At 39.4% G+C, this 23679-nt stretch overlaps 1 protein-coding gene across 1 annotated transcript in view; it reads right to left on the bottom strand.

The window, feature by feature from the left end:
- Window positions 1-1346: 1346 nt before the first annotated feature.
- The window catches only part of CRB1 (crumbs cell polarity complex component 1), a 112180-nt gene continuing 89847 nt past the window's right edge, over window positions 1347-23679 (bottom strand). Inside the window, exons 14-16 of the mRNA XM_050900991.1 lie at window positions 21367-21466; window positions 18299-18383; window positions 1347-1562 (exon numbers count right to left, since the gene is read on the bottom strand). Of these exons, the coding sequence (XP_050756948.1) occupies window positions 1347-1562; window positions 18299-18383; window positions 21367-21466 (401 nt within the window). The remainder of the gene's footprint in view (window positions 1563-18298; window positions 18384-21366; window positions 21467-23679) is intronic.

Below are 23679 nucleotides of genomic sequence, written 5' to 3'. Positions count from 1 at the left end.
GTTCAGTTTGTGTGGGAGCAATGTTTATGCTTTAATTTCTTGACTACAAGTAAAAATTAACTGGATGAGTTACTGCTAAAATTTGCCTCTACATTTCAAAAAACCCCTTTGACCTGGGTGTATTTTTGGCACATCCTTTCCTACTACAAGAATGATCATTAAATCTCATGAAGATTTTCAAATGCCTATTTCATTACAAGATTTCTTCCAAACTTCTCCTGTTATTCCATTACATTTTATGCGTTTGTTTCTTTTTCAACAAACAGTTGCAATCCTTTTCCTGCTGAGGTTTACGAGGTAGTTAAATGGGATTATCCCTGTTTCAAAAGAGGAAAACTGAGGTATAAAAATTTATTTGCCCATGATCATATGAGAAGTCTGAGCTCCAGGAGAAGCACCAAGTCTGTTGTAATTAATTGCAAGCCAGTGCTTTACCTGTGGGTCACTTCTGCCTTTTTCCTGGTATTTTCCATGAGCTTCGGGAAACGGTTTTGAGCACGCTTTTTGGCAGCCAATGTATGTTTGCAATGTGAGAAGTGATAGTTTTCTAAAATGGACCATCAGGTAATATGGTAATAAGAAAATGGCAGTAGTGTGGATGCACAGGATTTGTTTAGGATGTTTAGGTTCCATGTCTCCTTAGAGGTCAGATTGTGCCCACTGGATATTTTAGGACACAGTCTTTTATACTCAGAGAAATATATGCTTTTCTGGAAACTGAAATTCTTTTCAGTAGAAGGTGGAGGGGCAGAAGGTAAAATGAGAGAACTGGAGGAAAGAAAACCAATTAAATTTGGAGCATTTATTTTGGAGAGGTTTTGCACAGGTTCCTTTTAATCCCTGATTAGCAGATGAAAGCAGATATGCTGAGACACAGCTCTAGTACTAAACCCTTTGATAACAGAATTACAATGTCTGTATTGTACAGGCTTATTTGATTTGTCTGCATCGTCTGCTGCAGCAGTGATTTCTAGGCAGTCAAAGGAAAGCACAAACAAGAAGCTATTATTTGTATTGCATCCGAGACAGGCACTTACATGTATCCCAAGAACCATTACTGTCTGTAATGCCTACTGCTGATTATCTAGGCTGGAGTTTCCAGTGCAAATAAAAATTACCCTTGGACAGATTGGTCCAAAACAATGATAAATGACATGGGTTCACTTAAATGCTAAGAGAATTTTAATGTTGTTGAACTTAAAAGGAAAATACTGAAAATATTGAAAGCCCAAAGTCATTGTAATCTTTATAATGAGTATTCCTGGTACCAGAATGAAAATTAATATATCTAACATATGTACACTGTCCCCTTTCGGCCATCTTCTAGGATGGAGGAGCGCTTTCTTCTAAATCAATCTTTCCATCGGTGGTGGCTGCACCATGTTCCACATCTCTACCCGGGATCCCTCCTTCTCCTGCCGGCTGGGGCTGTAGGTCCCTTGAGTCGCCCGTTTATTGGCAGCGATGACTGAAACCACAACTGCCAAGAAGAGGATCAATAACAAGGCCAGCGTTACTGAGCCAATGGAGGTGAATATGTTCGAGATCAAGTCAGTTGTCAACTGGAAGGATTGAAATAATCGCAATATAATTTACGTCAAGAGAATACAGAGACACACTTGAGCTACCATGGAAGGAAAACAAAAACCATTCTATGGATAGGGCTTTGCATAGACGAGCTACTGCTGAAGCACCATTTATTGGTAGAGAAGTACATTAGCCCCTCCAGATTTTGTTCTTTGGACTCTTCAGAAAATTACACACACAGTGCTGGACATTTAATATACACGGCAGAGCTGGATGAATTTCACGTAATGACCCATTTCATGTGACAGCTTCCTTTCTGCTTGAAAATAACTTGTGAGTTAGTATCTCTGCAGACTGTAATAGTAATTCAGCAATTATTTGTTTAATCACGTTAGTAATAATTCATTATCCCTAGTTTGGTTGTGAACACGTTATCGCTAGTCTTTGCTATTGCTAGTTAAACATGAGCTATTTTGACTGGATATATGTTCAGTCACATTTCTGTTTCTCTTGCTGGAGGAGTCAAGTTTATGTGAATACTTGTACTTATATATAGAAAATTTGCTTACTGTAAATATTTTTGTAAAATGTACTATTTCTACAGACATTCCTGCCAGTAAACTTTTCTACCAGCATGTTTGCATGAAATAAGTGTATAGAGGCTGCACAAGAGTGCAACTGAAATCTATTCAGTGAGAAATTAATCAGTATATTGTCACAAATATATTTTAAAATATTCATCCAGCTCTTCTTCTATGTACGGGCTTTGTAGCTTCATCTACAGAAACACAAGCAGTACAGTACAGGATGAATGTAAAGATGCTCTGATTTTTTTTTTCTGTTTTCATGTGGCAGTGGGAAATGTGATAATGTCAGAAGGCACAGGGTGCATAAACAAATCCGCCAGTTGAAAAGATTTAGACCAGAGGAATTTTATAGTTGGTAGATGAACATTTTATACACATCTACGTATGTACTTTTGTGTGTAAAAAATGCTTACGGTGAGGTAAGCCAATGAAGCGATGTAGTTAGTGGGGAAAAGTGGTCACTACGGACAGAATGACCCTAGCAGGAATTGAACTTCTGGGCAGATTCTGCCATCCATCATCTTTTGATTTGTATTACGAGTGACAGCTGAACTGCCATAGATGAATGTGTGCTTGAGGCTGAACTTTCAAATCGCAGAATATTTAGAAACGGAAAACAGCAGGTCAAAGCCCATTTCCCAGTTAGATACTGCATGTTACAGGATGTTTTAGCGACCTGCTTACTCGTCATTTCTAAGGAAGTGCCATTACACTGCTGAGAATGATGATGATTTTGCATTCAGCGACGGTTGTACTGTGAGTGGATGCTACTGCTGTGCGTACCTTGCTTGGACTCATGCCTTTGCAGAAGAACGACAATGCCAGAGGGAAAATGTTAAAACAATCCTTCCTCTTTTTTTCTCTCTCCACCTCCATGCTGATGTAAGAGGTCCTACTATAATAATAAAAGCAAGTTTGGCTCAGGGATTCTCTCTAGGGGATGCATGACCGGCTAGGAAATTTTCCTCTGTCCTTGATGGCTAAATATACGGTTCCTATGATTTTAAAAACATTTTTTCCAGTAGAAATAATCTAGTGCAGGTGACAGACCACATGACTCCAACCCTAAAACAAGGTGGCATGAAACATGTTGGTCTATTAAATTGTATTGGATTGGGAAGGTCATTTCATCTTTAGATGGTGTTACAGATATATTTGAGATCTTGGTTTTTCTCTGTACTGTGTTAGACTATGTGACCCTTGTTCCTCTTGTCTCAGAGAGGCTGCAAATTTTTAATGGAATTTTTATTCTCAGAAGCTGTCTTTTGTTTTCCTTGTCTGCTCTGGGAAGCTGGGGACCAAGATAGTCTAAGTTAACTCTGATCCTAGGGTTGAACAGGACATTTGTGAAAGAAATTCACTACCATAGGCAAATGGATGGTATTGCCTGGTCTCTGATATGTGAAATTTCTGAACTTATTCTCCTGTTTTCCAGTCCATATTCTTTCCATTCCTGTTGCAAGTATGTCTGGATCTATGGAGACATTTTCATTTATGATATCCTTCAAATTAATTTTATTTCTTAAAGAAAAATTTTATGCAAAGGGATTGGGGAGAAAAAAACCCTGTAACTTGTTAAAATGCAGTCACATATCTAAACCTCATTCTTAAGTTAAAATCATCATAACAGGGCTTTTTTTCGTTCTGCAATAGTTACTTATTACAGTAACCTTACCCATAGCACACCATAGCAATCCACTACACATTTTGTTCCAATTCTTGTTTCTGTTTAATAACTATTATTCATTCATTGGATTTGGTTTGGTCAACCAGTGACTTGAACTTCAAAAAACTACTGAAAATAGCCCATATTGCCTGTATTTGTGTTGGACAAAACACTTCCTCTTGAGCCAGTATGTAAAAAAAGTTACCCCACTGATTCAAATCTGGAGAGCTGGGTTTTTTACCATGATCAGATATATAAGCTCACTTTATTTCTGTGTTTATGTTGCTTCTAATTTCTAAATATGAAAAAAATGGCCTTTATGTCATCTTTTTGGGTGGATTCTATTGATCCAAAGAAAATCTACCATTCAAGTGCTGTCCCCTGGTTTATCAGCCGACAGATCACTGCCTAAGTTTACAATATAGGTAGCCCCCTTAGCAGTAGCACAGAACTGATAACAAGAGTTGCCAGAAGGCTCTGCAGTTGGGTCCCATCAAAATCAACTGCTTCTTTAGTAATTAATGGCTGAACAGTTAAATTAATTTGGAAAACCAACTGGCTGATCTGGAAAAAAAAATCTGAAAAGTTCTGTCCCCCATCATCTCCGAGTCTGTTTAATGCAGTATTTGGTGATGATGATAGACTGAGATAATTGTAACTGGTGATCCCGAAAAGAAAAAGGACTGAGCAGCATTTTTAGAAACAGTGCTGCTGCGACAGCGGAAAAAGAGGTTTTCTGTTACTGACCCTACTGTGTGTTTTGCATAATGGTATGGAGTGGGCTTTAAAAAACCAGTTTGAACGTGAAGGTCTCATATCGCTGCTTCAGGCTCTTCTGGTAAGTCCTTGCCTGTTGCTTCCACCACAGATGGATCTAGGCTATGAACCTCTCCGATGTTTCAAAGAGCAGACCCCCCCCCCCCCCCCGCCGTGGGACTGCTCATGCGTATAGCTGCTTATCTCGGTGTTCACAGCCACGTAGCGGATCACCCATGGCTGTGAGGCTGTGGGCATCCTAAGGCACTGGGTGGTGAGCAATGCACAGCTGATGTCTCCTTGATTAGACCACCACGCTGCATCATCACTTTTCAGCTTCATGTCACACAGGCTGCTATTCACTTCCCCATGCTAGCTTGTTAAGATATGGTTATTGAATTGACTGCTTGGGAGATGGCCACTTGCTATGAATATGCAGTTTTTTGATGTGTTTATCACAAAGCTGTGGCAGAGTCCCACGCAAGAGGTGTTCTGTGGCCTAGAGCTTCAAAAGCAGAAGGGGAAAGCTCTGGAAAGGAAAGGACAAAGCCAGGCAAACTTCATTTTGTCTCAGCACAAACAAAAAAAAGCCGCAGGACAGCTGGAAATTTATGAAGAGAAACAAGTTACTGAATTTTTTTGCTAAAGACCTTTGTTGCCAGGGAAGCCTATGAGACCCCCATACGCTGTGATAGCCTTTCAGAAATAATTCTTGCTGATAAATACCATATGGTGGTCACAGCTATTTCTGAATGTAACTTCAGCACTGCTTATCAATAATGAAATATATGTAGGGTAACTGAAGGAGGGTTAATTTACTGACTGGGCAATACCTTCGAGAGCCTCATTACACTTTGAGCAGGAGATTGGACTGGGAGACCTCCTGAGGACTCTTCCAACCTGAATTATCTTATGACCCTGTTTAAAAGGTAGTCAGTGACAGAACAGTTGTGAGAGTTCTCCTGCCCCTAATATACAGTAGCTGTCAGTAAAAGCTGTATCCTTAATGGTAATGGATGCTGATGGCGAGATGATATCATGTGCCATGGTAATACCAACAAAATGAAGTCTGCTAACATTAGAAGGCCAATCTGCTTCTCGCTAAGATATTTTATGTAGCATGTTCTATTTATATATCTTTGGACGTCAGCTGGAGCAAGACGCATTTATTTTGGCAAAATTAAAAAAAAAAGGAAGAAAAAGAAAATATTCTTGAATTTAGTTTTCATGTAATGAATACCTTCATCTGCAAAGACAGGAGGAAATGCAGAAAAAAAATCTTTTTTTGTCTTTTTAAAACAAATTCTTTTGACTTTTCACTGGTGGTTTCATTTCAAAGCTGATTAATTTTCTAGGTTTTTTAATTTATTAAATAAAAATTATTTGAAATGTTTAGATTAGATAAATCATTGGATAGAGTGAAGCGTCATTGTAGGTTTTGCTTTTCATTTGGTTATTGAAATAGATTGATTGTTCCTCCTTGGTTCCTTGATTTGCTTTGTAGATGAACAGTTTGGATAAGGAGGGCCCAGTTCACAAGTCAAAGCTCAGTAGCATTTATCAATCCAGTATATGTATGCTTGTCTTTAAACAAGCCGTCTTCCAAACGGTTATTTTATAAGAGGGGAACATTAGAGATTTGCTATATATGAACATTTCCATGTGTGCCAAATGTCAAAGGCAAGTGGAATAGCACAAGGGAGCCAGCAAAATACACAGGGCCTCTTCCTCTTGTGTGTTTTACATCAGCATGATTTAGCTGATTTAATCCTGCTTTATGTCGATACAGGGGATGAGAATTATGGCCACAGACACCAGGGGCTGAGCCAGATCAGGGAGAGAGAAGAGTGAGCTGCGGTGCCAGCGGAGAAATCGCTGTAGGTGTGAGAGAAGTACCATGAGCTTCCTCAGGACACTGCTACTCGGGCACAAGCTTTGCATGGGAAAGCGTGGTTTGGACTACAGGTATGTGTTTTTGGGATGTGAAAGGCATAACGTGCTCAGAAGCATGCCTCTGTTGCTGGGCATTAAGAATTAATCAGCCTTCATTTCAGCACTTGCATAGAAATGTGCCTGATTCTGGATGCTTCACAAGACAGAGACATCAACACAAGCTTTAAAACACAGGGATTGCTAAACCCCAGAGATTTCTCTTCTCTGCCACATGCGGGGCTTTCTGGGAATTCTGCAGCTGCTCGTGTGCACTGGAGCTTTCGCCGGCGAAGTCTCCGGATCCCGAGTCCTGACACCACTCACAAGGTTATCACTTCATTCATGGTAAGAACATCTGATCCACACCATCCAGATTTACTGCCCCCAAATCAAAACCATTTGCTGTAGTAATGAGGGACGATTGGCTTGAGTGGTCCTAATCCATGTCAGAATTACTTTGAAAGGTTTGGGGGCATATAGGGATAATACTGAGCAGCCGAAGAAAAGCCATTAACTTGATTAAAAAGGCCATAGATACGCTGAGTTTATTTCGTTGAGGATTTACAACCATCTTATCGGAAATTTTTTCTGTTAAAGGCTGAATTCAAATAAGAACCCCAGTAGTTCAAGAAGAAATCCAGTCAGTCATACACAAATCTGTTATAATGAGATGCATTGATAACCCCAGCTTGTGGGACTACGGTTTATTTTCAACAGCAGTAAAGTGGCCATAAATCTATATATTGACTTTGTTCCAATAAAAGTGCCTTAAATGAGCGGCATATGAAGCCCCTTTTTCCATGATCTTTTTTTTCACCTTCACAAGCAAGCACCTATTGCTCTCCCTCACATCATCTGTAAAAAGTAGCTGCTCTGCTTCTGCTAAACACCAGCCACCAGGTCCCAAGAGCTGTGTTGACCTAGATGTTGGGCTGCTGAATTGGACCAATAATCCATTTTGGACTCATTTAAAGAGAGCAGATTCATGTCCAGCTGAGCCAAACACTGCACAGACCACTGGAAATGGCAAACTATTTTTAAGATTCTGTATGCATCACCTATTTCCTTTAACTGCTTTATCCTCTTTATGCTTTATCCTGGTTTCCTACTTCACGCTGTTGTCCATGTGGGCACTCATCTATGTTGAGTGTGCCTATACACAGTTATAATTCAGGTACTTGAATAATTTATTCCTTTCTACTTTGGTACCTGTGGCAACAAAGGAGGCAGCACTTAGTGTCTGCGGTGCACCTTAGCTGATTTTCCACTGGTTGTCACCAGTGAGGCCACCGACTCCTTTTCTTTCTGCACACCTTACAACTCTTCAGTTTATCTTGTGGGCTTCAAAACTGCGTTTTCTATGGCAGTCACATTGCATCGCCATTCTTCTTGTCTCTGTGTGTGAAGGAAGTCATTCCTGAAAGGCACGATATTTGCTGTACTTTAAACCTGGTGCCTAACAATCTTCAAGATCATCTGGTAAGAAGTGTTTGAGTTCTCTGAAACTGAGAAGTAGAAAGCAAGAGGAAAAAAAACGGATCTAGAAAGACTGCTGCAGGGTTTCTCTCTAATTTTGCTTCCTTAATGAATAACAAGACCAGTCTGTAGGAGGACCAGATTCAGACTTTGAGCCTTGAATACCTGACGAAGATCTCCGTGGCCTAAAGATGTGACGGCTTCCCCTGGCAATCAGTCAGCCCGTAGCTCCAGTTCAGGCTGGCCTGTAGTTGCCACATATCGGCTCTGATTCTGGTCACAGGTAGCTTTACCTTCTGTATGCCAGGTAACACGCCAAAGTAAGCATGACTGCTTTTCTCTCCACATCTTGGGAACTTCTCCTTCTGACACCATGTCCACTGGGAGGAGGCTGTCTTGTCGTTCCTCCCTTATCTCTGTAGTCCTCTGAAAATCTATCTATACTACATACAGAGTTGTAGATAATCTTGGATTTTCATCATTGCCGTTGCTGTTTCTGCCATCAGTCTCCAAGTTGTTTTCCTAATATCTGCAGGAAAAGACAATCCCATTGCTGGAGGGCTTGAATGAGACCCCAAGTCCTGTATGTACCTCTATAGACATTGCTGAAGACAAAACTTAGGTGACTACTTCTGATGCATGTAGAAGATCCACAGTATAATATATATATAGGCAGCTCACCTTGAAGAAGAATGTTTGTAAGTAATCTTTTTTTTATTTCTCTATTTTCTGGTGGATATTATTGTCTGAATATTTTCTTAAAATGTCTCTGAAGAAATTACATTCACTGCCACCTCTATCTAGTATACCTTTTTTTATAAAATGTAGTTTGAATAGTTTGTCTTAGTTGAAATGTGACAGTTTGAATGAATTCCTTCCTGGAAAATGTCAACTTTTAGTTGTCTGACAGTTCTTCTTGAAATCAAAGCACAAATGTAGAGAGAATTAGTATTAGCAGCTATAATGATAAATTGATCATCTGGCTTGACCGGTTATAGATCAGAAAAATGCAATCTTTACTCTCAAGGGAGAATTAAATCTCTGGTGTCCTGTGAGGAAATGAAGAAGATGGAGATGATTGAAGTCTAGGATTTAGCTGGGCTTGCAAGGAAAGTGCCTCATTAAAAAATTCTGACAGCCCCCCTCCTGACACATGAAGTCACGCTGTTGTGACACTACAGAAGTTAACGAGGAAGTTTATTCTAATTATAGTGGAGCAAGAAATTGGAGATTGGACATGGAGGTCTCTAAAGAGTTGCAACTAAATTGTAAAGCAGACTTCGGTTAAACAAGAGTCTTACTCATTTTAGTCTTGATCTTCCAGTCAGATCGGCATATAGAGACCTCCTCCTCCCCACATTAGGCTGCAGGACCCTTCCTGGATCACTTGGAAACAGTGCTCTGTTTAAACCAAAACAACTTGCCCCCTCCTCAATGCTAGTACTTGCAGTAACGTTCGGCTCAGGTGGCCTTTTGTTTACAATAGTAGCCTTTTGGCTGAGTAGCTTTTCAAACTTGGAAGCTCCCTTTTAGGAATTAATCTTTAAAGAAGAGGCTACATACAGTAACTATAATTTCTTTAACTACTTGTAGTACTGATGTCTGATTATATTAACTGTTTAATGGAAGTGGTCCAGCTACAAAAACAGTGGTATTTAGCAGGTCTGGGATGGTCTGTCTTAGGCAGAAGAAATAATATTTCTGGTTTTGGCTACTGTACTTTACATGAGCTCAGCCATGGACCCAAAAAAGCCAGAAGTACATAAGTAGCCCCTTAAAATCTCCATCAGATATTTTGCTGGATCAGTATCTCACAGGACAGAGTATTAAATGCCTTTTCTCTTAGACAGCAGAGTGTTGGTTATACACAGAGAAGTGATTTGGCTGGCAGTTTTGGAGATAAGCTCTCATTAAGCTGTGGGCTTTGAGAAGACTCCTTGATAGCGTTTCTGCAGCAACTGCCAGCGCTAATTTTGTAAGAGTGCTCTAGCTCTTTTTAAGATCATCTTGGTGGTGCAGCACAGATTAAATGTGCAGCTCCAATGTGTTGTTATGAGATGCCTTTTAAAATTCTATTGACAGCCTCTGGTGTAGGAACTTCACCATCTGCTGCAGTCTGAAAGGATAAGAGGGAAAATCTATAGCTGGTGCAAATCCAGGCAAACCATGCCGAGGAGGAGTTTGTCCCATAGCTGCTAAATCGCAGACTAGACAAATGTTTTAGTAAAGGTGTCGGTCTCTGGGGTGTAACATCCCTTTCCAGTTTGGGAAATGTTTTGGGGTACCATATAGAATTATTTTTGTACATGGATAACTGCACAGTGTATCAGGTGCTGTTTCTCCATAGGGGATAACTGCATTACAGCTTTGAGACACCAGATTCTGTATGAATAAATCTTGGTGGTGGATAAAAGCCTTATCAGGCAAGCATCTTGCAGGAAGGAATGGGTGATATTTAAAATCAAAAGACTATTGCTGAAAACAGTAACTTTCTGTCATTGCTCTGCATATAGCTGGGTTGAGTTTAGTGCGTTCCTATAGTTGCCACAGTAGAAACAACTCCTGAAGAGGGATTTGGAAGAACACACAGTAGTGGCCTTTTGAGGAATTCTGCTCCTGTTGTCATGGGAGAGTGAAGTGGGTGGGAGGGGGTCAGTAGGTTAAACCCAAAAGCAGGAGAAGAATAGGAAAAGATGCTACAGCACTGAAGATGAGGGCAGGACAGTTCCCGAGGAAAAGAGGTGAAGAGAGATTCAGTAGACAGAGGGAAATAGTTAAAATGATGAGAAAGAAGAATGAATTTCACAACTGCTTTCTTCATTGATTGCATAGGTGTTGAGCAGACCAGCATGTGAAGGATGATGTTATAACATTCAAGATGGGGCTGATGGGAATGACAGCGTTTGGATAAGAGAACGGGGCAGGAAATGATAATGTAGGCTATCAACAGTTATGTCAAGGGTGAAACTAAACCATTTCTAATGCAAACTTCTGATTTTCTGAATTTTGCATATTTTTTTTTTCTCTCTCTCTCTCTCTTTCTAGATTCCAATTTTCTTCTGTATTAGGGGAGAAAAAAAAGAGAAATTTTGCTGAGGTGTTTGCAGTCTGGAAGCACAAAGCCTGTCTAAGTGAACACCTGCACGTTGTTTCTCCTCACTAATATGCTTCCATGCATACTGTTTTCACCAGGCATGATTCGCCTGTGTTCTGCGTTACCAATTTCAATTAACTTCAATGGAGTTGCACAATCTGAATTGTGGGCACAGAACTGGTTGCTCAAAACTCCACTTCCCAGCACACAACAGTTGAGGTTAAAGACCTCTTCCTTAATTAGTGATGCTGGTGGTAGATGTTATTTTATTTCTGTAATCAGATCTTTGAGAACAGCACTAAGTGTCCATCAAAGACTAGCATCACATGCAGAAGCAGCCACCTTCTATGGGCTCTGGTCCCTGACTGTGACGATGTGAAGCAGGGTCCGTCTGTCTCCCCCGGGTCTTGGTTCTCTGTAAGAATTGGTGCAACCTGTGCTGAAACTGTCAGTGTTGCCTATTCCCGCTTTCTGTGGGAATAAAAAACTGCTCTGTCCAGTGGTGCATAATAGGTGGGTCAGCGGTGTACAGTATAGCAGAGACAGAGTTATGATTCCTGTTTTATTTTGTAATTGCCAGGCACTTTCCATCCCTACTTCTCTGCTAATAAGCTAAGCCTACAATCTCAAAAATGTTCCATGAAATTCTTCTCCCTATTTGGTGCTAAGCTCCTGCAAAACAGCCATGTGTTGCTACCTAGCATTAATATTATGCTGTCAAGTGGTGATGAAGTAAGTAGCTATTTGACTGTTTCACACTGTCAGACAACAAGGTATCAAGTCAACAGCTAGCCTTTGCTGGGTGCAGCACTTACTTTGATTGCAGCCATCTCATGCTTCCAACTGTAAATATTAATGGTATAAGATAGACCTTTATTGGCTACATAATACTTGCCTTAGCACGCTACATGACACTGTCATGTTACTTAGCTAATTATATTCCTTGATAAAAATTTTGAGTATGTTTTTATCCTACTGGTTTTTTTCTAGTAGAAAGTTGATTAGAGACAACAAACATCATCACATTTTAGCTTCAGGAAAGACTTTGGAAGAGAGGCACACATGAAAAGCGTAAATGGAAAAAAAAAATATAAACCTCTATGTCAATAATTACTCATTGAAACCCTGTTTTAGTCTTGATTTAGACCTTTAATTTGTTGGTGGAGTTATTTTTTCTTATGGCCTTTTTTTTTTTTTAGTGTACTTCCATCTTGTTGACAGGAACATATGAGTGTGTCTCTACCTGTGAGCCTTACCTCTGTCCTCAGGGATTCTTGGGTCAAGTACTGCATACCTAATATAGTATCTAGTCATTATATTAATATTGCTGGCATTCAACAGGTTTGCATCTGAATGTGATCTGGATGAAACCAACTCTAATAATTGCTTTTTCGATATCTGCTGAAGATGCAGGTGGTTTATGGAGTCTTTTTCTATGTTATAGCCAGCACAGTACATGAGAAAAAGGTCTCTAGAAATGCGTTAGAGATTTCTCTTAACTTTCTACTCCATGCTTTTACCTTACTGCCACCTAAAGATAACTACCAGAAAATACATTGCACTTCAGATTAGAGAGATTTACTCTAGCATGCTAGGAAGTAACGGCAGCCTTGTCAATGTCTTTCTTTTAAGAAGATTTCCTACACTTTCAGAAGATTTTCTTGAAGATCATACTTTTTAGAGAGAGGAAAAAATCTGCTGACTCAGCTCACTGGATTTATCTCTGGTCCTCCAAGGCAAGGCGTATTGACTATGAGTGCAACTCAACCCCGTTTGTAGCCAGATGATTAATTTAGATCTGGGGGCTCCTCAATACAGGCTGAAAGTAGCATTTTCTACAGTGTGTAGAGTCAGGTCAAAATCCACCTTTATCTGCAGATGTAAGCTATTTCTGATACAACCCCCCTTTTGATTCTGCCTTTCTCAGATACCGGAGTTGTCCTCTGTTGAACAGGCAGCCTAAGCAGTTCTTCCTTCTCAGCTCCATCCTTGATGCCTCATTTCTTAAATAGTAGCTTTCAGTTTGGAGATCCCCTTTAAAGCAGGCCAATATCCTTTTGTCAGAGAGGGAAACTGAAGCATGAAATAGAGACATGGTTAGCTTATGATCAGTTAGGCAACCCATGGTGAAAATGGTAATTGAGTTTAATCTCTTCATACTGCCTAAACACTGCCTGCACAAATGCCTGCAATCAGTCCCTAGTAGTCATATCAGGGCAGTGCAGCCCTGCCCAGGCTCTAATGCTCCCATTGAGAATGAGAACTAGCAAGGTCTGGCTTAGGATTTACCCCTCAGTCTCTGTCTTTGGCAATCTGTCACTTGCTTGGTGTTTGTACAGTTGCTAGTACACTGAGGCATGAAGCGCTGAGCAAGAAAACTTAAGTCTGATGCGTAGTCTTTTATGGAGCTGTTGCAATCAGGCATTTTTACTGTATGAGATTTCTTTTTTGGAGTGAAGTATGGCATTCTCTGTTGTTTAAACTGCAAGAATATTGCACTTACACTGGTAATAAATTATTCATATGTACCTATTACAGGTTTACAGTCTGAACTTAGTCTAAACTCCCATTTCCACATCAACTGACCTGTTATTTATTGTCTGAGCACCAGGACAGATGCTCTTTCCCAGGCTGGCCGGTCAGTCACTCCTCTCAGGCAAATGCCCTTGAGCACAGTCCTTACTCCACTGTGCTGGTGCCTGAGGGCTCAGCTCTGCACCCCGCGGGACAATTACAGATTAAAGACTGCTGAAGGGTCTTGCATTGATTTTAAATAGTCTCAGATATCAAAAGGGTTTGGCTCTGTCACTCTCATTACCTGTAACTGCCTCAAACCAATGCTGACCCATTTTGTTAAAGCACCTGGCTGCAGTTGCATTAGTTCATCCTCTGCCAAAATCCCATTTGGAAGTCCCACAAACCTGAAGCTTTGCTTGTTTGCTGTCTTTACTTTTTATACCACAAATCAGCTATTTAATTCAACTAATAAGTTAATCAGTGATTTCCAGGATGCTTCTTTATGGCTCTGATTGATAGTTGCATGCTTCCTTAAAACGTTCCCAGTCTCATACTTATTTCAAGATTGGTAAGGTAACCCTGAAATCAAGCAAGTTATATATAATTTTGGCAGAAGTGTCAGACATTAGCATTTTCTTCTGGAAGAATAATTCTGCTTCCTCTTTCATCGGTGGTTTTGGGAAAAGATGAAAAAAGTGATCATGAGCTAGGAATTTTTGACTCAAAATTTTCTCAAGGTGAAATATGTTGTTTTGGGGTTCTGGGTCCAGGCCAGTTACATTCCAACCAGCCTGTGCATCAGGCCTGAGTGCTTCTCCAGGGGAGGGGGGGTAGCTGAGTACTGAAGGGAAATATCACTTCCATGCGAACTCCATCTAGAGAACTTCACTGTTTTGGAGACTATTGCTTAGCAGCAGGTTATACCAATAATGCTTTATTTTTTTTTTAAGTGTCATGATTAAAATATCCTGGGGTAGATTGTGGTCTCTCTCTCTCTGTTCAGTTCCTGGTCAAGGACAACATAATAAAACTTCTGTACCTTACAGATGTGCCACAAGCATTCACTTAAAATAATGAAGTCATTCTTACTGAGCTAAGATATGGCCCAGGTGTTCAGTACTGTCCCCATCTGTATGATTTTTACAAAGCCATTTTACTTACAGTTTTCCTACTTGTGTCATTTCATTTCCCTCAGTATCACTTTGTGCCTCCAGGATCTCCTCCAAAACCACCTTTTTTGATGGCTTCCAGGCATGATAGGCAACACTGACAGCACTGAGGTTTTCTTTGGGACTCATGTCTGCTCTGGCTTCTTCAGAGGGATCCTCAGTAACCACTGAGGTTCCCTGACAATATCACATACTGAAAGGACGGGGAAAAGTTTGTATGGGGATTATAACTCCCAAATGTGTAGAAAGTGATAGAAGACACCACCTTTTACTAGTGGATTTAGGTCTACCATGAAGGACATGTTACACTTTCATATGTATGGAAACCAAGCATTTTCTTTTGGCCTGAATGAGTTTTGTGTTTGAGTTTTGTGTTTGATTAAAGGAGACAATAAAATAAGAAAGGACCAAACGAAATTTTCCATGAGACACAGCACAGTGTCTTGTGTGACTCTTGTGTGCAATATGCTGCATCAGTTCACAAAATGGTAGGCTTTGGGATAAAAAAAGATAACAGTTACATCACTATATAAACCCTGTGGAGGAGATGTATGCCTACACTGCCATTTCACTGAGGGATTGAAGTCAGCCCAGATAAGAGGACCAAACATTAGGCTTTGGTGTTTCTGAATACAAACCGAAATTAGCCATGCGGAAGATGTGATGTTGCTGGGCCTTCTCAATGCCTACTCTCTATCTCCTCACTGATCTTAACTGTGGGCAGGTTTGGGGGTTTTTTTGTGTTCCAGGATTAGCAGCTCCCAGGTGTCAGCCAGGCTTACTGTGTTCAGACCACACATCCTTTTCCTGGATAACTGGCAAAAAGTCAACGGAGGAGAAAAAGTCTTGTCACAGGATGGTCAGGAAAGCAACTGCACCTTTAATTTCACCCACAAACGATTACTGCTTGGAGAAGAGGGAACAGAGAGTCCTGTCCTTTGGGGGATAAGAAGGGCATAGTGTGTGAGTGTTACCAGTGCTGCACCAGACAGAAATGGAAATATTTCCATTTATTTCAGTAATGGATAAATTAGACCCCAAACTATTTATGTGCTTGAGAACCTTCAAAATCCCTACCCTAGCATTTCACAGGTCCACCAACAACCAAAGTTGTCTGCAGTGGTGCAAAATCTGCTCACACTAAATAATTACAAAGGTTTGTAAAGCTGCTGAGTCTCCTGTCCTTTCCACTGAATTACAGCAGTATCACATTTTTTATTTCGGTGCTCTTTTTCTTCTTGAAAAGTGAATAATCTGTTCTACCAAATATTGTTTGAATAAATTTAAGGACTGTTGTATTTGCTGCACAGTTAGTTTGGTACAAAGCTCAGATATTTGTGTAACAAGCTCTGCCTCTCATTTAAGTGGCTCTCTGTATCAAAACAGATAAGTGTTCCTGATCTTTTGAAACCAAAACATTTTTCAGATCCTCAGGAAAAGGAATTCTTTTTATTTCTTTTTAGTGGAAAAATATTCTAGAAGACTAGTAAAGTGTGCGATTTTTTTTCAGACATTATTAGGAATGGAATTTCATAACAAGAACTGAAAAATACTCTGCACAAGAATGTACTTTACAAGCAGAGTTCATCAAGAGATACGTAGGCAGATTAACATGCCAGCCTTGTTTTATCTGGAAACATCATAATTTCATGGACCTTTGAGAGTAATCTTAAGCATATGATTAGTTTCCAAGGCATTAACACTAGCCTACAAGATGTATTTGTTATGCTGAGCTAATACGTCAATAGTATTAAGGAGCTATAGCACTATCACTGTCTAAATAAAGTAGCGGTTGGAATCGAGGACCATGGTTCCCATCAGGCACCTGAATAAATGTGGGTAGATTTTCTGAAGTGCTTAATCTGTAGTACCTGGGAAATCTCCATATTTACCCTTTATCTGGCATCCTTTGTATGCATGTAAACGTATCTAAGACGTGGGTAACTTTTGGTCTTTCTAATTGTAATGGTGGTGAACGAGCTTCCTTTGAAGCCACCTTGGTCCTAATCTGGCCATAGATTCCACGTAAAGCCTCACATCCACGTTTCAGTTCTGTCAATTTTAGTGAAGAGGACAAACGTTGAATCCCAAGAGATTGCTGCCACCACACGCTCAGTACAAGTAAGTTGTCTTTTCCATCATAGACTCCTTAACTTCTGCCCAGTTTCTTTTTCTTTTCATAAGTACTCAAGTGAAAGCCCAGACTATATTTTTCAGCTTGAAAGTGAGGCTGGAATTTTCTTTTCTTTAGAAAGTTTTGGTCAATTAACCTATTTGGGATTTATGGAATTAAAACAGATTTATGGTCTCATTTCTGTCAGTGTTTGGCCAAGCTGTCCAGCAAATAAAAAGCATCTTACTGTGTAAAAGTGGAAGCCCACAGGTGACTAACGCCTGCTGTTGGGGTATTTCGCTATTTTCTAGATAAGTATCCATATTTTTTTAAAACAAAGTTTAAAAAAATTACCACTGAACATAGCTTCATTTCCATTTTCAGTGGAAAACAGACACCAAAATACAAAAAAAAGACTTTTCAATACTTGCAGCAAAATAATTTTCTCAACAATTGTATGTTAAGAAATAAAGTAAATGGAAACATGCAAAGTTTCGGCATTAGATCATAGCAATAGCCGGAAATACCAGAATTACCAAAATGTTCGTTCATGTTTGGATAGTCCTTAGGACGAGATCAGGGTTACACTTTTTATCTACAGAGATAACTGGAAGACAGAAGTATATGTTCCTGCTTTTACAGAAAAAAAGAAAGAAAATTAAAAGTAGAGTATTATTTTTATATTTATGAGTTAATTGTTCTAAAGCAACTTTCAGAATACCTTCCCTCAGTGCTAAGCCTGCTGTACTATTTGAAGATAGAAAAAATAGATAAAAGAGAAAAGAACATTAAGTCTCATGAACCATATGAGAAAAAAGATGTAAAATTTAGTATCTGAACAATGCAGGCATGGAGTGCATGAATGTGTTATAAAGTGAGCAATGACTGAAGTAAATGCCCATGTGATGTGAATGTGAGTCTACAGGGAAAACATCAGAGGGTGAGAAAAAGGAAAACAATGCCATTGGAACATAAAGGATGGTGTACAGACAAAATGTGTTAGTATGAATACTAAATGTGTTATGTGAATACTGTACTTGAGCTGATTCCTATACTGCGGAGTGTTATGCTGTCATATGTCATCTGGGCTCCCTTTTCTGCTTATATTTACCATGCACATTAAATATTCAACTGCTTTTCACTGATGCGTGCAGTAATGCTGGCCTTGTGAGGAGCTTTCTTGTTTTTCCCAGCTAAGACACATCAGATAACCTTATTGTCTTTGCATCCTAATGTTTTTGTACCTTGCGTTATGACACATATTAAATGTGTTTCTTGCAATATCCTTTTAGAAGTTTTCGTTAAATCCTGTGTTTTGAATACAGACTAATAGAAAATAGCAAAGGATATTAAGGGGCTGTTCTGCTCTGAAAAACAACTGTAAAAATGGCATTGTGACATTTCCAATGACTTCCAGAGCAGAGCTGCTCATTTTACAAATCTAAAGATGTTTCTTCTTACCCCACATTTGACCTGGCACAGGAATAAAGCTGGGTGCTTTCTGGCTCCTACCATCAACAGTAACAATTCTGCCACGATCGGTGATCTACAACCATGCGAATGACGTGAAAACAAATAAATTCCAGCTTCTTCCCCACTCAGTTACACTGACTCTGCTAGGCTAATAAAAATAGTAAAAACTTACTTCAGTTGATGAAATAATATTATTTCAGTAACCTATCATCAGACTGTAATAAGTTTACCTGTACTGTACAGTTCTTTTCTCCAAATAGTTGACAAGATGAGGGTTTTCTCAAAGTAAGGTACTACAGAGAATAAACCAGAAGTACCAGAAAATACCCTTTATGCTTCCAGCAGCAGCTTTACAGAATGTAGGTTATATAGAACAGACTGCTTATTTCCTTCCCGCAGCCTGCTCCCTGTCTAGATCTCAGGAGCATCAGGAAAGCTGATAGGTGAGACTTGGCTTCTGCTCATTGATAGTTCTCCTAACTCACGGCTTGCTCCCTGCTTGGGAAAGAAAGCCAGCAGGAATGTGTCATGGGCTGGTTATGCTGACCATGGTTGCTGGAGGCTGAGGGCATCAGTTTTGAACAGGGGTTCGGTCCTCTCTCCTTTGGTCCTCAAGTACCACTGGCTTCAGTATGATTTTAGAGCGTGTAAATGGGTGGTTTTAAATATCTCTGATTTAATGAGGTTATATTATTGCAAGGCAAGGATCTCAAATGCAGTGGAGTTAGCTACGCAGGAAAGAGAATTTCAGAAAAATGGTTTGATTTTGAAAATATTTTACTGTACATGTTAGTCTTTCTCAACAGGCTGCAAGAGCACTGAGAAGACAAAAGTCACAGTAGATACAAACGTGCTCACTTACTAAGACATCAGTCTAACGGTCCCCAATGGTTTGACCCGATCTTGCTGCCTGGAGTCACGGGTTGTTCAGCCACACCGTATGAGGGGAACCTGGAGCTGACCTCCATGTATGGCGAGACCCTCTGTTCGCTCTCTGCAGGTTATGACAGCTGGGATAAGCTTTTCAGTGACCCGGGGCACCCACAGCTCCTCAGCTGGTGCTGTGGAGGAGCAGTGGATGAGTGGCTTGTCTGAAAATCAGAGTGGTAGCACTTCTCATTTTCAGTTGACTTACCCAGCTTTACTTCTTCATTTTACCACACTCCTGAGGCTGGCAGCTGAATATTATTGTCTTAGTGTTGTCGACATTGAGCATTCAAGCTTAGACTAAGAAGAAAAATTATTATGTTGCCTTAAAATAATTATATTTGAATACAAAAAGTATTTTTAAAAAACTCTATGTTGTATTTTTGCCCTTCTATGGCTCTTAAAGTCTTCTCCAAGCTTGGGAGGGCTAGCAACTTATCTGCTTTCACGGAGGCTGCAATCTGTGTGTTGGAGCATAAATACCAGCCATCTAGGGCAGAATCATTTGTTCAGATTGAAGGTGTTGACAATATTGCTACCCTAGTTTCACAAATGAATAAGATCTGAAGTATGGAACTGTCCTAACCATCTGCAGTAGGAAAGAGCGTAAATTCAGGACAAGAATAAATCTATACTGATGACAAAGAGAACAAAGTTCTTTCACCAAATACCTTCCCTTTCAAGTGTGTAAATTTCTTCTTTGGAATTTTTTGTTTGTTTTTTTTGCATTTCAAGAAGCAGAATGCTAATGCTGCTCTTGCACTCCACCTCCTAATATTTGAGAAGTTTTCTGCTGGAAAGAGGAGGTGAAACATTGTTTTTTTTCTTTTCAAATCATATCCTAAAACTCTTCTAAATTGCTTTGCAACCTCAAGACATAAACTGATGAGAGTACTGACTCAGAACTAGTGCAGTGTGAAAACTAACCTGCATGGCTCTATTTGCCATTATATGGCTCCATAGGTCTTGAAAATAAAATATTGTTTATATTTCTGTGAATAATGGCAAGACAGAGGTATACAAGAGCAAGACAAATAGGTAAAGCCACAGTGACACTGGGGGAAAATGGTGTAGTTGTTACATTCCTGATGTCCACATCTTTTAGCCAAATGATAATTATCCATTAATAGCCTCATAAGTATGAATATGTAAATAGCTATGGAATGCATTATTCATGAATCACCAGGCATTAATTATTGTAATTAAGTATCATTTGCTACGTTCATATTACTAACTCTTGCAGTTAATGAATACATTAGCTAATCGCTGTAGAGCAGATTCCATCAAAATTCTGTGTGTCTGTGCTATGGAAGCCTGAGAGAGTTTTATTGAATTTAGATTCAATATTGAACATCTCTTACATGCTTATCAGTGTATTTTTAATGACATTAAATGGGAATCATACCCTCCAGTGCATGATGCTTGTCCTTGCGCCCAGGAGGATGGAATGGTATCAGCTAGAAGAGGATATGAAAGCAACAATGGTGCACATTACAGCACATAGCAGTAGCTACCTTAAGCAGAACTTTAATTCTGGGACATGAAACCCACCACCACTTTCAAGTTTCATGTATATTCACATGTACAATAGGAGAGGGTGTGCTTTGTGAGGAAGTGCTGTCCCAAAGGTGCAGCTGATGATAATGTTCAAGAAACAATTTCAAAGCACAGGCTGAGCTGTTCGCCAGTCGATGCAGGGACGTGTCTGCCTTTTGCCAGCACAAGCAGAACACAGCGCTAGCAGGATGTGCTCCTGACTCTAATGGGGCCTCAGGGCACTCTTGAAACACAAAGTAAAATGAACAACCAAACTGCTTTTTTTTTACTCTCTGGAGATCTATTTGAGGTAATAGCAATCTAAGTAACACAGAAAGAAGACTTGCTGGAGCTTTTTTGTTGCTTTTTTAGGCTATAGTTCTTAGAACCAGGCTTTGTGGTTCTTGAAGTAGAAATTTTGAAGAATTTGTTATTGCAAACAGAAGTTTCCTTATTTTTAGGGAGACTCACTAACTCAAGATATAAAAATGTAAGTTCAAGTGCTAAAAGTTAATAGGTACAAGTAAAGTGCCCTCTTGGCTGAACTTTTGGCTGTCAGGCCAGGAAAAATATTTGTAATGAAAGAATGAAACCTGATTTCGTCACTGCCAGTTTGAAGCAGATTTTTTCCTATTTTTAGTTTCACCAACATACTGTAGTCACATGCACTGAGTAAATTGAGTATTGGATCTAGTTTCTTAAAAATTAAATGTTCTGGGAGTAAGAGAATCCAAATAAGCATACAACATCAAGGATGTTTTCAAATTCACAAACACATGGGCTCTTTGTAGTTAAAATTGTGACAGGATACTGCTGGCAGTGTCCAAATTGTATTAGAGCACCTGCAGAGGAGGGTCAGTCAGAGCCTGTTTTTTAAGGGTCAGAAGAAGGAACTATGGCCAATAAAGCAAATCTATCATTCCCTATGTGTACTTCCTCAGTGAAATACCTCTCATGTATTTGCCAAACACATTGAAGAATACACTTTCATTCATCCCACAGCTGATACAAATCCCTTTGCTCTCCCTTCCAGTACCTCCATCACTGCTCTTTCCCCTCTTTTCAGAAATCTTAATTCTGCCTCAAGCCCTAACACTGTTACTTCTCATTACCTGTATTTCTGAATGACAGTCACTGGCATCTGAAAAACAACTTGATTCTTAGTATAAAAATATAGAGGGATCCATTACAGATAATATCAATATTCAGCATCACAAGCCATACCTCCAAAAATCATGACCTTGCTTGTTTGCTTTCTTTCATTTGCATGTCTGGTATCCCTCCTCTAATTCTGAGCGTATTGAGATGATGGTTTTCCAAGCTCTTCTCAACACCCAAAATGGTATGACCCTTTTTTTTACTTTTTTTTTTTTTTAATGAATACTGAGATTTTCCCAAAAGCATGACGTTCTAAATAAAAAATCATATATCAAAAGATTTGCAACAAAACTGCAAGACTGGAGATGTATGAAGATCTTGCTGTTATACCTTAAACATGAGTAATGGCCTTTTCAAAACCTTGAATTCTAAAAAAATCTTAGCAATTGGATGTATTTACAAAAAAATTAGTGCTTAGTGTCATTATTCATTCAGCTGTTTTTTCACGTTTGCTTCTATAGCTGTTTCCCTTTAAATATCCTACACCTGCATTTCTTTTAAAAAAGTATATATTCAAGAAAGTTATTTTAATTAACCTGGCATTTGTTTCTTTATTTTTTAACCTCTTAAACTAGAAATATAAAGTCTGTTCTCCACTAGGTGTGTTGGAAGACCTGTGCGTGGGACAGGTCCAGCCTATGGGCTATGATAGCTCAATGGAAAGGAATGACCCATCAAAATGCCAACAGAGACCTCATTACACTCAACAGTTTTCTAAGTATTGAGAGTACGTAAGGAGGAACCAAGTAAGAAGAGTCACTTTGAGCCATGTGGATAAAATCCCTTCCTCTCTGAATTGTTGGTCTGGGGGCTTGTTTATTTAGTTGTGCTCTGTAAGGTACCAAGAGCTACCCAGCAGAGGTAATCACCCTTGATGGGTAACGCGGTATTGCAGCTGAAGTGGTTCGAGCGGCTGAACCACTTCACTGGGAAGCACCTGCCTGGCCCTGCACTGTCAGCGCTCCTGGAGAACGCACAGGGAAGACGCCACCTTAGTTTTTGTGTGGTGTACCTGTAAAGTGCAAATGTTCAGAAAACATGGCACACTTAAAGCAAATGAATAGAGTCATTAGCAGAAAATGAGGAGCAGACATAAAGAGACAAAGGCAGAAGGTTTATTTTGTGCATAAAGGTAGGAAAGTTATGTACACGTGCACAATGTGGTTGAGAATACAGAAATACAAAGAGGAAAGGAGCAGCATTTCTGAAGTCAGGAGATGTTTCATGATGACAAGGCATTAGAGGAAGGAAAGAATTCAATTACAGGTGTGTATTCAGCAAAAGACAGAGTGAACTGATGCTCTGCTAATACATTCTAGATGAATAACTTGCATATTGCTGTAAATTCATATAAAACCTGTATTTAATATTGTATGTACACTCATATCAAGTTTCTAGTATTGAAGAGAAAGAGTTTTGGAATCTCTATACAGATTTATTCTTTGTTTTTCATATTATGCATATAGCTATAGTGTATCAGACATGCTGTTATTACATGTATTGCTTTCTAGCTTTCTTCAACTTCAATACCAGGATGAAATTTTTTGCTTATTGTAGTGTATCCTGTAATGTATATTCTATAAAGTACATTACAGTTCAATTATGTGGGAGCTGAACTAAACCAAGTGAGGAAAAAGCCCCCAAACTTTATTGTGAATTTCTTAATTTTAATTTAAAAAAAAGCCAACTTGGTTTGAACAGCTTTGGTTAGTAGCATCAGTTTTTTCATTTGAATTTTCAAAATTTCT

This window comes from Gymnogyps californianus, chromosome 8, assembly GCF_018139145.2.
Source record: "Gymnogyps californianus isolate 813 chromosome 8, ASM1813914v2, whole genome shotgun sequence".
Classification (NCBI taxonomy): domain Eukaryota; kingdom Metazoa; phylum Chordata; class Aves; order Accipitriformes; family Cathartidae; genus Gymnogyps; species Gymnogyps californianus.
Note: the sequence above shows the minus strand (reverse complement) of the source record. Positions and strands in the feature narration are given on the sequence as shown.